Source organism: Ciona intestinalis, unplaced genomic scaffold (genome assembly GCF_000224145.3).
Source record: "Ciona intestinalis unplaced genomic scaffold, KH HT000240.1, whole genome shotgun sequence".
In the NCBI taxonomy this organism is placed as follows: Eukaryota; Metazoa; Chordata; class Ascidiacea; order Phlebobranchia; family Cionidae; genus Ciona; species Ciona intestinalis.
Window position 1 is genome coordinate 1 of NW_004190561.1, and position 14,381 is coordinate 14,381.

General features: G+C 36.2%; 3 protein-coding genes across 10 annotated transcripts; 2 read left to right on the plus strand and 1 right to left on the minus strand.

Moving 5' to 3' along the window:
* The first annotated feature begins 72 nt into the window (after positions 1-72).
* LOC100175271 (tubulin polyglutamylase TTLL7-like) lies at positions 73-11,566 on the plus strand. 8 transcript variants are annotated; one of them, XM_026839399.1, is made up of 6 exons: positions 73-384; positions 2,408-2,488; positions 4,010-4,170; positions 4,888-5,139; positions 6,682-6,795; positions 10,220-10,303. In XM_026839399.1, exons 1-6 carry the CDS (start codon positions 142-144, stop codon positions 10,287-10,289), a joined length of 921 nt encoding a protein of 306 aa, XP_026695200.1. In that variant the 5' UTR covers positions 73-141; the 3' UTR covers positions 10,290-10,303. The 8 variants fall into 8 exon arrangements, with proteins under 8 accessions (XP_026695200.1, XP_026695205.1, XP_026695202.1 ...); XM_026839404.1 differs by lacking the exon at positions 10,220-10,303 and adding an exon at positions 11,548-11,566 and having other exon boundaries at positions 77-384; XM_026839401.1 differs by lacking the exon at positions 10,220-10,303 and adding an exon at positions 11,046-11,149 and having other exon boundaries at positions 78-384.
* LOC664635 (GnRH-like hexadecapeptide) lies at positions 10,160-11,767 on the minus strand. The gene is made up of 4 exons (NM_001039882.1): positions 11,614-11,767; positions 11,069-11,219; positions 10,690-10,734; positions 10,160-10,565 (listed from the first exon to the last, which is right to left on the minus strand). The coding sequence occupies exons 1-4, from the start codon at positions 11,730-11,732 to the stop codon at positions 10,545-10,547; spliced, it is 336 nt and encodes a 111-aa protein (NP_001034971.1). The 5' UTR covers positions 11,733-11,767; the 3' UTR covers positions 10,160-10,544.
* Positions 11,768-13,207: 1,440 nt separating this feature from the next.
* On the plus strand, positions 13,208-14,108 carry LOC113475345 (macrophage mannose receptor 1-like). The gene is made up of 2 exons (XM_026839398.1): positions 13,208-13,621; positions 13,677-14,108. The coding sequence occupies exons 1-2, from the start codon at positions 13,393-13,395 to the stop codon at positions 14,081-14,083; spliced, it is 636 nt and encodes a 211-aa protein (XP_026695199.1). The 5' UTR covers positions 13,208-13,392; the 3' UTR covers positions 14,084-14,108.
* Positions 14,109-14,381: the final 273 nt, after the last annotated feature.

Genomic DNA, 14,381 nt, shown 5'->3' on the forward strand with positions numbered 1-14,381 from the left:
TACATTTAATTGGAGAAACGGAAACGTTGGTGATACACCAAGCAGAGCAACTACGTGTGATTAGTGCGTCCAGAGTTACGGGTTCGAGGCCCGGCGTTGCTGCTATTGTGTGCGACGACCGTAATCGCCACTTGAAAAAAAATGCGACTCGTATATTTATCCATTTCCAGTCATACGCGGCCGATTTCTGGTGACGGTTCATTTCTCATCCACACACGTCATAGAAGGCACAATGACGTACGGTTGGACGACGACCAGGCGATGGCGCTAGTGATTCGTGGACGGGACGAGGAAAACACACAACGTACACTAGCGGCGTTAGAGCGCACACGGATAAAATATCCTGGAAAAAACGACGACGAGGCACAAGATGTATTAGACCACGTAAGCGGATGTTTATACTTCTTTGTAAAATGATCAAACCATGTATGTTAATAAACTGTTAATAAATAACTGGTAATGTAGTTTTAAAACAAACTTCCGAATTTTAAATATTTTAAAGCGGAAACAACGAAAATAGCGGCAAATGTTTTAAATACTTAAATATTGTTTTCATAAATAAATGGATGCCAATTATTATCCTTGTCGGGTCAACGACAATCTTTATAAAAACCTATTAAAATGTGTTTATGCATCCTGGAGCTATAAGGCAGTCGCTAAGACCAACACGAGTGTAGTTTGGCCATCGTATTCATAACAGTATAGTTATAGCAATGTATCTGTTATAGCACCGACACTCGATTTTTTTCCCAATTTGAAATTCGTGTTCGTGAAACACCATTGGTGGCGATGTGTTCATGCGTTTTAAACTATGTTGGCGTAGAGTGTTGCATGCATTAGATTTGGCCAAAATCTTCTTTCACGCTTTTGGTCAGTTTCTAAATAACTTTCTGCTAAAATCAATGGGCAGTGTTCATTATTTTCGCATCTATTGTTTTTCCATAATGCTGAACAATGGTTTGTTTCGCTGCATTATGACGTTCATAATGACCAAGTTAATTAGCATTAATCTGCCCATCGTACGCCCCGTCATGACAAAGCCTTTTGTTACGTATCTAATGACGTCTTATTTAATTGTGGCATTTTACCCCCGGCACAGGACCCGGACATTAATTTGTAAAATCGCAAATCAAATTTTCCGCATTTGGAAGTCACAGGGTTCAAGTCCCACTGCGGTAAGACTTCGATTTCCCCAACAATACTTCTGAACCTTTTTAGCACGAACCAATGATAGGCATCGATTAATCGCGATATCTTTGGCGTACGAATTTCCGGATCTACATGTCACTCAACCTTTTGTATGCATACAATATAAAATATATTTAAAAAAACAGTTTTAAGGTAATGGGCAAACTCTGGCATGAATCTTATGTTCCATTGCGTACCACGATGCAGCTGTGGAACCCACGTAAATAGCACTTATACCTATGTTTGATAGAAAAGTCAGAGTCTTGTGAACCACTGTAGTAGGCGACCTAACCAAATCAAATGGTGACCTAGGGGTTGACAAACTTAGTTAAATTAATAAAGGAAATTTCTCCCCGCAGATTTTAATCTAAAAGTAACTTTCGAATTATTTTTACGCAAGAATAACAACACAATAAGCTTTGTGACGTGGGATGACGTAGGTGTTGAGAAAATGACATCTGATACATGTGTATGGAAAATTTTAGGCTTTGAAAGAGTATTTAACTCTTGTTTAATAACCCGGATTTTTATCAAGTTTTGTAATAATAATGTGTGTTACGTCACAGAAGAGAGTATGACGTTTAGCGTTATGTTTGTTTTGTTACAATAGTCACAAATATCATTGTGGGCGTATGTGATGGGAAAGACACTTATCGGTAATTGCTCCAACCCAGTGGTCACTAATGGGTCCCAATTTTTTGCTATAGAAAATATAATCACCCACAAAGTTACATACGTTGTACCGTCTTTCTCCACCCAGCCATATCTTAAATTCGGCGTTAATTGAAGAGTTGAAACAGATAGAATCAAGATCATCAAACTTGTATTTCGGGAATATTAGACTTTCAAATTTATTTCATTCATGACGTAATAATCGATATAAGTGAAATAGCTATCTGCAGATTTGTCAAAATTTAAATATGACGAAACAATGATCCTTTATTATCATTTCCGGCTTATGACGTAATATAGTAGGTCGGGGCAAGAATGTTTGTTTTCGCTCACTTTTACCGTAGCAAACACAGAATATATACCGAATTATAAAACCGTATCCCCGCGACTCTTTAAATAGCGTTTTTATTTGTTAAAAACATAATTAGGAAATATGGGATATTATGTTCTAATAGTGTCCATTTTACCCGTCAGTAATATAAAACCATCTTACCCCACAGTTAAAATAAAACCATCGTACCCCACAGTGAAATAATTTTATTTGCAGATAATAAAGAATTGGAAAACCCACAAACCGAAGATCGCATCTTATTGGTTGGTGAAACTGGACTCAGTGAAGCGGAAAAAGGTTTGAATTTTACTTATGACGTCATAATATATGTTGTGACCATGAGGCTTACTGTATCTGTTTAATAACTGTTAACGTTTTATGAAAGAGAAGGGAATTTTATTTATTTTTACAGCCCGTGCGTCCTTAGGCAAGACATTTAATGGCAATTGCTCCAACCCAGTGGTCACTAATGACTTTTCTAAATTATCGGCAGTAAAAATATCTCTAAAATAATTACCCACAAAGTAACATACATGGTAACTTCTAAGCAGGTACGAGGTGTATGAAACAGAACACCCGTGTTATAACGACTGTCATTGTCCCGCCATGCGAGGATAAAACGTTTAAATCATTCAGTGTAAAACTACACAGCCCGATTACAAGTTTCACTTTGCTAATTAAAGCATCACATTTCTATATCGAAATCAATAAAATTATTTTTATAAATAATTTATTTCTATCTGGAGATAAAATATTTGATTGCGCGATGCCAGCCGACCCTGCTCGGTATATCTTGACACCTAAATGTTATAACCCCCCTTCCCTTCGGGTTTTTAATCTCGTTTGATGGAATTCACGGAATCGGTGTCAAAAACAGCATTAAAATAATTCAGTTACACCAATTTGTAATTGTAATATTACATTCTACAATCCCAAAGGTATATACGTGTGCGTTTAACCCTTAACCGACCCCAGAAGGTCGCATGCGCACTGCCAAATTCATTTCCAGCCAGACCTGATGTACAACGTTTGGATATGATTAACTTTGACGTCATAATATCAATTATGATAAAACACGCCAATGTTGATTTATGTTCCAGATATTTTTAAAATTTGGAACCCATCCAATTGTTAAAATATCTAAATACTTGTTAAATATATATATTTATTTGTAGTCTAAAAACATACACGCCTTTTAAAGGCTTTTTATAAATATAGCATTTAAAATGTGGGGATCGCAAGGTATTTTAAATCACCATAATGGCCGTCAACTAAAAAAGGTTGGGAACCACTGCCCTGTGAAATAGCTTTATAACAATTGTAAATTTATAGTATGGTAATGAAGATGGGGCACCTTTTCATTTTATTTTCTCGTCCTATTTGATAGTAAACAAAGAACACCCAAAGAATTCTAAAACTGTATCCTCATGACTCCCACAGACCGTTGTTAATTGTTTAAAACACGATCAGGATATTTGAATATCATCTTCCCCCACCCTAATATACGAATGTCTATATAAGTCCCAGCACCCGTTGAACAAAACCTAAATGTTATCTATAGCTTTGAATACGATAGCGTATTTTAAATTAATGTCAGGGACTCAGGGTAATGGGCCAACTCTGGTCTAAATCTTGTGTCCTATTACGTGCCCTACTGCATACTGGACTTCAATCACAATTAAATAAATTTCTAAGAAGAAAAGTCCAAATACATAAAAACACCATGCAGCCCCTTAAGGATTACATTCTAAGAAACACCAATCCATTTCTATAAAACATAGAATTTATCACGTCACACAATCGTATTTATTACGTCAGGTGATTGACATCGTCCGTGGGAACGTAGAAGCTATAGTAGCCCGCGTATGGAGGTGTAGAAACGTCGAACATCTAAGATTAACCAGGTTATTCAACCGTGTGTTCAACCGAATGCACAACGGTAGGGGACAAGGATTGTGGAACTGTTTCACCACTTCTACGTAAGCTATTGTGACGTATATAACCTGTGTGTTTGTGACGTAGTAGATTTGATGTTTGCGGAGTAGCTATCCGGGTGTTCGTGACGTACTGGCTGTTTTTTTTGTGACGTAGTGGGCCGAGTGTTTTTGACATAGAGGGCGTTTTTTGTGACGTATAGTAGACTAGATGTTTGTGACGTATAAGCCTTTTCTGTGACGGGTCTAGTGTTTGTGACGTAGTTGACTGTGAACTTGTTTCACTTCGACGATTGACGCAACATCTTCACATTAAGTCACACCGATGTCTTATGAGTTGCTGAGATATTAAAATTATCGATTTCGAGTCTGCTTCAATCGATGTGATTTTAAGCTCCCTTATTTCCACAACGATTCAAACTCGTTGACGTTTATTCCGCAGCAATAAATAAAACTATTTAATCGCAAATTTAAGAAAACGATCATTGTATTCCTAAATGCCGTCAAAAAATGTCGTTTGTTAAATAATTCACGTTTAATCCTTAGTTTTACATTTTTCGAGGCTGCAGTTTATTATTTTTTCTGATCTTTTTAAATAGTTTTAGAATTAGATTGTTTTAATATTTTCAACGTTTGTTTTAGATTATTTTATGTTATTTCCCTTTCTTTCTACCTTAATTTTGTTTCGTTTTATTTAAAAAAAATTTTTTGATAATTTGTTTTTCATTATGTTTGCCTATTATTTTTTTTTATTTTCCTAAGAGAATTTTTCAACAGCGATTCTTGGGAAACGAATTTCAGTAAAAGTACCGACGCAGTGAGCGATGCAGAACTACAATGCTGTCGTCGCATCGTCAGGTTAAGCAAAGATTGTCTTCTTATAGTTTTCCACTTCGCAAATGAAGCGAAAAGCTTTGCGGAAGATCGGGAAAGATCGGAAAACATCGCGACTTTTCGGGCTAGTGTCGGATCTCGAGGTTATTCAATGACGTCACAACATGAATTGCCCAAACGGTAAATTAAAACAAGAAGTTTTTCTTTCCAGTTCTTATTTATCATAGAATGTATAGCCACTGTTGAGAAAATGTCTACTGGTTGAGACTCCAACCCGGTAACAAACATTTCCAAATTGATTGACACGCATAAATAATAGCGTTGAATTATACATTGAAATAACTTGCAAAGTAACTTTCTCCCTCACGCTTAGCAATATACATATATAGGGGGGGGGGAGGTGGGTCACCTTTAGCGCGTAATATCCAAATATCCTGATCAGCGACGGTCTATGGGAGTCGTGAGCATACGTTTTTGTATTTTTTTAATGTTCTTTGTTTACTACTAAATGGGACCAGAAAATAGAATAGGGTCACAAGGGACAACTCAGTAGCGTAACAGTCCCGTGTAAGAAGCCAATTACCCAACGCAACCCCTTAAGACACGTCTATACCATTAACCTCATACATTCAAGCTAAACCTTTCGTTTCTATTCGTTTTCAATCAAATGAAAATCATCTTAACTTTAAATCGATACTCCATGATAGCCCTATCGATCCAGCCGCTTAAAATCCGCTCACAATTGAATTAAAATCTTTCTGAAACTTCTAATTGCCCTCACATCGTTAATACCGTATTCTAGATTTTGGGTCCAGCAACAACTCTATTTTAATTGATATTATTTCTTTAAGTAGTTTTTTACACGACTGTCGTTTTGTTGCTAATTCTATTATCTACATTGTTTAAAATATTCCTCTCTATCGTGTTCGACGAGACGTAGTACTGTGGAGTTAGATGGATACCGTTGGCACATAATATCCCATATAGTAGTGGGGGTAAGATGAATACCGTTGGCACATAATATCTGTTATATATTAGTGTTGGGTAAGATGGATACCGTTAGCACATAATATCCCATATATTAGTGGGGGTAAGATGAATACCGTTGGCACATAATATCTGTTATATATTAGTGTTGGGTAAGATGGATACCGTTAGCACATAATATCTGTTATATATTAGTGGGGGTAAGATGAATACCGTTAGCACATAATATCTCATATATTAGTGTGGGGTAAGATGGATACCGTTGGCACATAATATCTGTTATATATTAGTGTGGGGTAAGATGGATACCGTTAGCACATAATATCCCATATATTAGTGGGGGTAAGATGAATACCGTTAGCACATAATATCTGTTATATATTAGTGTGGGGTAAGATGGATACCGTTAGCACATAATATCTGTTATATATTACTGTGGGGTAAGATGGATACCGTTAGCACATAATATCCCATATAGTACTGTGGGGTAAGATGAATACCGTTGGCACATAATATCTGTTATATATTAGTGTGGGGTAAGATGGATACCGTTAGCACATAATATCCCATATTTATTCTTTGATGTTTAACAATTAACAACGCTACTTTAGAGTCGTCGGAATACGGTTATATAATTCTATAAATAATAAAACAAAAAATTGAGTGTTTAATAGTACTTGGGTGCAAAAAAGGTTCCGATTTTAAACTTTGTCATTTTTTTGGCCTACACCACAGTACTTGTGCCAAAATATTTCCTCCGCACAGTTTTACTCGACCGCGAAGTGCTGCTTCCATTCCCCGGCCAACTTGGGACCAAAGATGGCGGACCGAAGCATTAACAAGCCAACAGTAAATTCAAGTTTTCTGTTTTTTGAATTTTCCCATCGCGGTAACCCGTTTTTGATTTTTGCATTCTAAATCATGAAATAATGGCTACTGTGACGTCATAACACAGAACAATGGTTTGCCTGCGTCATCGTGACAAATCACTCACGTGACACAAATATCAACTTCTTGTTATGACGTCACAACCACAAGATTAATTGTTATTGTAGTTAATTGTGACGTCACATTGAATCGCGGTCAACGCGGTGCAAACGATTTTATATCACGGGAAATTCGGAAATTTAAGGTTTCTGACGTCACAAACCTTTGTTTACCGAGCAACTTCTATTTGTTTAAAATAAAGCTTTTAGTTTTCAAGTTAAAATCGAGAAAAACACAAAACAAGCCGAGTTTTAAATCCTTTCTTCGGGTTGTTCTCCCGAGTTGACGCAGGTTGGAATTTACTGTTAAATTTTAATCTTAAATCTTTTTTGACCAACTTTTGTTATTTTCCGATAATTTTAAATCTATTTATTTTGTTGGTCTGGTAAAAGTAAAAAGAGCGTCACTTCCTGTTGTTATTTACGTCATAATTACTTATCGTCCGATTACGTTTTGACTGTATCTCTATGACGTCATAACGTAACAAAATTAACGTTGCGTTACAATCACGTATGACGTCACAGAAGCCACGTCGCCTGGAGATTTCTCCGTTCTCCGTGACGTCATAGTAGCATCATTATCTCGTCACAATATCGATTATTAATCCATTATTTGGTAACATGAGACGCGGAAAGTTCCAGCGGACACTTAACACACAAATAATGTTTCTATGTTTGCTACCAATTCATCCAAATTATTTATAACTTTCATGACCTGACAAAGTACATTATGACGTCACAATTCTATAGAATCGTTTTTTCTAAACTTCCGTACCAGTTTCCGCGACGGACGCGAAAGTCTTTGGTGTTTCATTGTTACGTCACTTAGTTCATTGTGCCGTAACAACCCATGCATTCCGATGTTTACGCGGAATCGTTCGGTCGTAAAATTCTACGTCACGCTTTATTGCTGCCCGTTACGTTACAATACTTTATTCTTAATTTTTATTGCTAATTATGACGTCACAGTGCATGGCCGCGAAACGCGCGCTGGTAATCCCCACAATTAAACTAATTAACCTCCTAAACTTTTAATTAAATAATACTTTGACAATTATTTTTCTTTTGTAGCAATCGGTCTATTATTTTTTGTTGTTTTAATTTGTGTTTCTGTTTTTAAACAAACGAACCGTTTACTTTGTTTTTTTTTGTTTTCGTTCTTTATTTTTATGTTATTTTTGTATTCTTGTTTTATTGTTGAAAAGTTTATTTTTGTTGTTTTTAGTTTAAAAATCTAAACGTTAAAACATAAAACGTTTTTATCAAAAAGTAAGTGTTTTGAATCTGTATTAGACAATAAATTTTATATTTAATATCAAACCAACGCACATAGAAAATCTTCGACGTCATGTAGTCAGTAGTGGGTTTGCATTTGTATTTTTGCTTTTAACAATTTTCGAAAATGCAAGATTTGTATCACGTTTAAATATAAATTACGACACAATTTGTTTTATGAATGGACAGCGCGCATGGTGGAACTGCCATGACGTCATTTATATTAACAGATTTGTTTTCCGTTTATTTTTTTGCTTTGTCGTTTTTACCTCAAAATAATCGCGTTTGACGCTGGTAATGTTTCATTCATACGTCATAATTAAGTCGCGAATCTTCGCGCTTCTAATTATCGATTCTGACAGAAAATGTTCTTTTTTTGATGTTCATTATTTTACAATTCCCATAATGACCTTTGTGACGTCACTGCGGCTTAACAATGCAATTTCGATTGTTCTAAATGCAGACTTGTGTATGTTACGTCACAGTAGCAATGTTTTTGAAAACTTATGAATCAGAATCTTGTACGTGACAAAAAATTTTGCTTTTTTACGTCATCGTAATGTGACGTCATAATAGTCACCATAATTCGATAATTTTTGAGAAAACCCTTCGAAACGGGCGCGTGCGACTTCCATATAAGGAGCGGCGAACTTATAACCTCAGTTACGAAGCTGAGATGATTTTCGTCATAAATTACGTTCTATATTTGAAGCTGTAAACTCGAGTTCGACAGCGGGCATGGGGCGCGGGTAATACCCCACATAGCGTAGGGCAATCTGTCAAGTCGAAATAGATCGAAATGTGGCCATGTTTAAATCCAACTGCTGTAATCGATCATGTTAGCCGAACTATAATGTTAAAACATCAGCTTCGCTTTGGAAACGACAAAGCGTCTTATAACACGGTTAATGGCCTACTACGATTGCCAAACTTTTTGTCAAGGCGGCTTTTACAAGAGAACAAATCAACATATATGTGAATAAAGACTATTTGCCTTCTTACAATACGCCTGGTAGGATATCAGTGCATTCAGTATGTTGTTCCTACAATACCTGGCACATTGTAATATATTAGGGTTGGGAAAGATGAGACACCTTTTTATTCTGTTTTCTGGTCACATTTGGTAGCAAAGAAAGATCATTCAGAGAATTATAAAACCGTATTCTCACGACTTTCGTAGGCCATTGTTAATTGTTTGAAACACGATCATGATATTTAGATATTACGTGCTTAAGGTGTCCCATATTTATACCCACGCGACTATATAGACTTTTTCGTCTTCTCTGTTATCAAAACGTTAATTTTATTCAAATGTTTCATCTGCCATTCGGGATGATAAAACGTTGAAGTAAATGTATTAAACTCACCGTAAACGGGTCAAAAATAGTCAAGCAATTTCGTTTCAAACCACGAACGAGAGTATTTCCAGCCCGCTTTGCTAGTTAAATAGCTAATTAAAACATGTAGTTGAAAATAGCAACTAAATTCTGTTTGCAATTGTTGTTTCTTTTCCTTCTTTTAATGCTGGTTATAAATTCATCCTAAATGTCAATAACACCTGCTTGCTGTCTGTTGTCTTGCTGTCAATCCGCTTTTAATTGGGGTCTTCATTGATTTATTTTAGACGAATGTTTTGAACAATCGTGTTTAAACACAACATGCCAATGTTTTGCGGACAAATATATTTTAAAATGGCGACAGACATTGGCATATATATATATATGTTTTCGTATTTTTAGTTTGAAAACTGGTATGTTTAATACAACATTCGGTTCCCACTCCAAAGCGGGCACGAGGTGTGTGAAACAGAACACCCGTGTTATAACGACTGTCCTTGCCTCGCCATGTAAAATATATAGGTTACAGTAAGGTCGGGTAAGATGGGACACCTTTAGCACATAATATCTAAATATCCTGATCGTGTTTTAAATAATTATAACAACGGTCTATATGAGAGTCGTGAGGATATGGTTTTATAAGTTTTTGAATGTTCCCTGTTCACTTCCAAATAGGACAAGGAAATTGAAAAAGTGTTCCATCTTTCCCCGCCCTACTATACGTAGATGTTGTGACGATTATTAATGAGGCGTTCGTGCTGGCTTATATCTATTGGAGATATGACAGATATGTTTTTTTGCAATGCGTGTATTGGGCACAGTAAGCACACAGTAGGAACAATACAAATAAGAATGGTGCAAATTCTACGTCACAAACACGTTTATGAGTGCGAATACGTCATAAACGATTCTGGAACTGAAGATTCTTCTTGTTTTCGTTGCTGCCACAGGAAGAAAATGACAAGAAAAAACAAGAAAGACATTTCTTGGCGCTTGATTTTTAGTATTCCAGGATCCGTTGCTAAAAACAAAAACGTTTTTTTAAAAAAATTAAAAACATTTTTTTGGATTTTTATTTTAGTTTTTTACAATTTAAAAATTTTGTAATTGTTACGTCATTTATTTAATTGTGTCGTTACCCTTACCAAGAGTTGTTCGTCCTTTTCATGTTGTCGAATCATCGCGAGTTTCTGTAAAAATATTTTATGTTTAAAACAATAGTTTTTTTAATTGTCCCGTTTTATAGTACTCACATATGCTTTGAATTATAATTTCGTTCCTACTTTAATAATCGAATCGTTTTGTGATGTTTTAGTTCTGGTAAAACTGCCTTTTTATGCCGAAACGGGTTACAAATAAGTGATAAACATCGATTCCAACTGTTTCACTTCATGTTTAGAAATTTTATACACCATTTTTTGTTATGTTTTTTCAAAGCACTTTTAATTTTATTTTTCAGAAATTGTTTTTTTTACTACTTTAACCCCATCCTCCTGAGCAGGACTCGAACCCACAACCCCCTACCTTTAGCAAATCGTCCATTGTAATTGCCGTTTCGTCCCTGCTGTTATCGCCATGTTCGAATGCTTCATCAGCAGAATCCTCAGCGACGTCATGGTCACGTGGCGTCGTTCGATAATTTTGTCGAATCTCCATCTTCCCCTTCCATAAAGGTCTATCAAGAATTTATCAAAATTAACAAAAGTTACGAAAATTTATACAACGTTGGGGTTTTACGACTCCACAACCTGCGACAATTTTCTACTATATATGTGAAAAGTTTTCCTGCGCCTTATATTTTGGTTTGGAAACTTTTCAGGTAAAGATTGTTTTTCTTTTTCATTGCTATTTTAAAAGTTTCTCGTAAGTCGGTATTCGATTGCTTTTACATGGGCGCCTTTTTCGGTGTGGGTATTTAAAAAATTTGTTACTAATTAAAAAAAGCTACAGAATTCTATGTTTAAACAGCCCACTCTTAAATAACTAAAACAACAATATTTTAGGTGATTTATTTTCATGAAAGTTTGGAAATTTGACTCCTTTGCCAAGAATCGAAGTTAGGACCCCACCTTTTCCCACCATTATATCCGGGAGCGCCAGGAATCCACCAATTACTCCAATGTTGAGCTTCAATGCTTTGTATACTGGCTAGAACGACAAGTAACACACATACAGAAATTTTATGCATTTTTGTTTTTTTATAGATTGTCTTATTTCTTTAAACTAAAAAAAACAGGGTAAAATTAAATTGTTAGTGTACGAAACTAAATTATTGTAAAGAAATAGAGATACGGTTATGCAACATTTTACCATTACGAAAATTTAACAAAACATAATTTTAAAATCTTCATCCCCGATTAATCTAGCTAACTAAAGACTTGCAATAAGTCCCTAGGAATAGAAGTGGAGTTTAAACGGCTGTTTAGACTCTGCATAATTCTGGTGGGTGCAGCCGTTTATAACTGCCCCAACAGAACGTCTAGAAAAAGGCAAAATTTTGATGGGCGACCGTGTCGTATTTTTGAATTGCGTAAACAGTTTAAAGAGTTGAAAGTTTTTTTAAGCGGTTTTCAGTGTTTTCAAACTTCGCTTAAACTTTGAGAAGAATAATTTCCTTTCTAATTTAATTTCTATAGATTTAAGATTGATTTTTTGGTTAAGTTGGTTTCATTGTGACGAAACACTCCGATATTGATTACGAAATAATCGAACACAGATGCGTTTGTTGTCATGAAACTTGTCATTGTAATGCATAGTGACATCACAATAATTGGTAACAGTTGTTTTGATTTAAATTTAGAGGAAGCAATAACATAGGTGTTATTGCATCTGACGGCACAGCAGCTCGACTGTGGGCATGGGAGTGACAACCATGGATAAGTCACTCAAGTTCCCACCCACGAGGATATGAACGACCAAAATAACAGATGTCGTAACGGCGCAGTCGCAGAGCGTTAAAAAGTGTTATTTTTTTGGGGGGGGGAAGTAATTGTTTTTTCAACCCAGTAGTAACTAACTAGTTGTCCATAATGTTAAATTACGTCCACAGTTACATAAATAATAACTGACAAACATGAGGTGCATGAAATTAGACACCCGTGTAATGGGTACAATTTGACCACCACGCGAAGTAGACGTAAATCAATGCACTCAGATTTTTTTGACAACCGTCGCTTCATCGCCACCGTGTGGAACAAAAATAAATGGTACCTGGCCGCAGCGTGATGCTGTCTAAATTGCAGTTTGCAACGTGGAGATTTAATATGCATATAATTTAAAGGAAATAAAAACGCGTTTGGTTTTTGAAGCAGTGAAAATATTTTCTATTTCTAATATTAACCATGACACACGTTATAACTCGACAGTGAGCGTGGGGTGTATGAATACACCATGTGTGTCTGGTGTATAAGAAGACACCCATGTTATAACTCGACAGTGAGCGTGGGGTGTATGAATACACCATGTGTGTCTCGTGTATAAGAAGACACCCATGTTATAACTCGACAGTGAGCGTGGGGTGTATGAATACACCATGTGTGTCTCGTGTATAAGAACACACCCATGTTATAACTGGACAGTGAGCTGGAGTACAAATACAACTTGTTTGTCTTGTTTGTCAAAATACATCATCCACAAACCCAATGGTTAAGTATTGTTGGAGCGGCATGCCGCATAACACGGCAAAATGGTCCCTGGTTTCACTTAATTATAAAATAAAAGACTTTTACCCGAGACAGGAGTGCCCACATTAAGTTGCAAAGTGAAATTTGTGACGTATTCTTGAGTTATATAACTTCCTACAGCGCCAGTCAAGAAACGGCACGATAGTTTGTACAGTTGCAGTTAGAATGAAGAATTGGCTGCTTTTCGTTGTTTCTTTCTGTTTGGTTGTGATATGCAAAGGCCATGTTACCTGGCATCAACTTGGTACGAACGAGTATTATATATACACTGGTGTTAGGGTTAACTACCAAGCTGCAGTTAGTGCGTGTCATTCAATGGGCGCTACACTTGCTCGCATTAAAACTGAACAAGTTCAAGATTTTCTGATGGGGAAGTTAAAATTGTTGAATCCAGGTATTCATTATTATCTAGTCAAGTATACAAAGTTACAAGTGTTTGTTACTTGCAGAAGTCACATGGGCAGTTTTCTACATTGGGTTGAAACGATTCAATTCAAGTTCAACAGGATTCCAGTGGAATGATGGGACGATGGTGACGTCAGGTTATACGAAATGGGCTCCTAATGAACCAAGTAACAGAAATGAAAATGAAAGTTGCGTCGAGCTTGTTTATAAGATCGGTGATTCATACCACGGCAAATGGAACGATCTAACTCAGGGGTTCCCAAACCGCGGCCCGCGGGCCATCTGCGGCCCGCGGGAGCAAAATAAATGGCCCGCAGAGGACTTTAAAAAATTACCGATTTACATACGTAGATACGTTCACAAATGCACGTATTACTTTAAAAAATCTTCTAAAATCGTTTTATTAATTTATCTGATAATCTACATTGCCTTTGTTACGTCACAAGAATAGTTATGACCGTCACAGCATCAACCAACCTTTCACGCTCGTTACTCTGGTAGGAGTTTTACATGGGTTATACCGCGTTGTAAAAATGGCCGAAAAGAAGCGAAAACTAGTGAGTGAAAACAGACAGTTTTTAGAAAAGTGGCAACATTCGTACTTCTTTGTACAAAAAGACCAGGCATGCATATGCCTAGTATGCAAGCAGGCTATTCCTGTATTAAAAGAATACAACTTAAAACGACATTATGAAACAAAGCATTTGGAAAAATTTAAACATTTGGTTGGTGATGATAGGATTGCTAAA

Bases quoted from the DNA above. Each gene is read 5' to 3' on its own strand.
- LOC664635 (NM_001039882.1), bottom strand. From the start codon at position 11,732: ATGCATAAAATTTCTGTATGTGTGTTACTTGTCGTTCTAGCCAGTATA. The intron at 11,220-11,613 runs GTGGGGTCCTAA...AATTCTTGATAG, and splicing joins GGATATAATGGTGGGAAAAG to ACCTTTATGGAAGGGGAAGA. The intron at 10,566-10,689 runs GTAAGGGTAACG...TTTTGTTTTTAG, and splicing joins AAAAGGACGAACAACTCTTG to CAACGGATCCTGGAATACTA.
- LOC100175271 (XM_026839399.1), top strand. From the start codon at position 142: ATGCGACTCGTATATTTATCCATTTCCAGTCATACGCGGCCGATTTCT. The intron at 4,171-4,887 runs GTAAGCTATTGT...TATTTTCCTAAG, and splicing joins AACTGTTTCACCACTTCTAC to AGAATTTTTCAACAGCGATT. The intron at 6,796-10,219 runs GTAAATTCAAGT...ACTTCCAAATAG, and splicing joins GAAGCATTAACAAGCCAACA to GACAAGGAAATTGAAAAAGT.
- LOC113475345 (XM_026839398.1), top strand. From the start codon at position 13,393: ATGAAGAATTGGCTGCTTTTCGTTGTTTCTTTCTGTTTGGTTGTGATA. The intron at 13,622-13,676 runs GTATTCATTATT...TGTTACTTGCAG, and splicing joins GTTAAAATTGTTGAATCCAG to AAGTCACATGGGCAGTTTTC.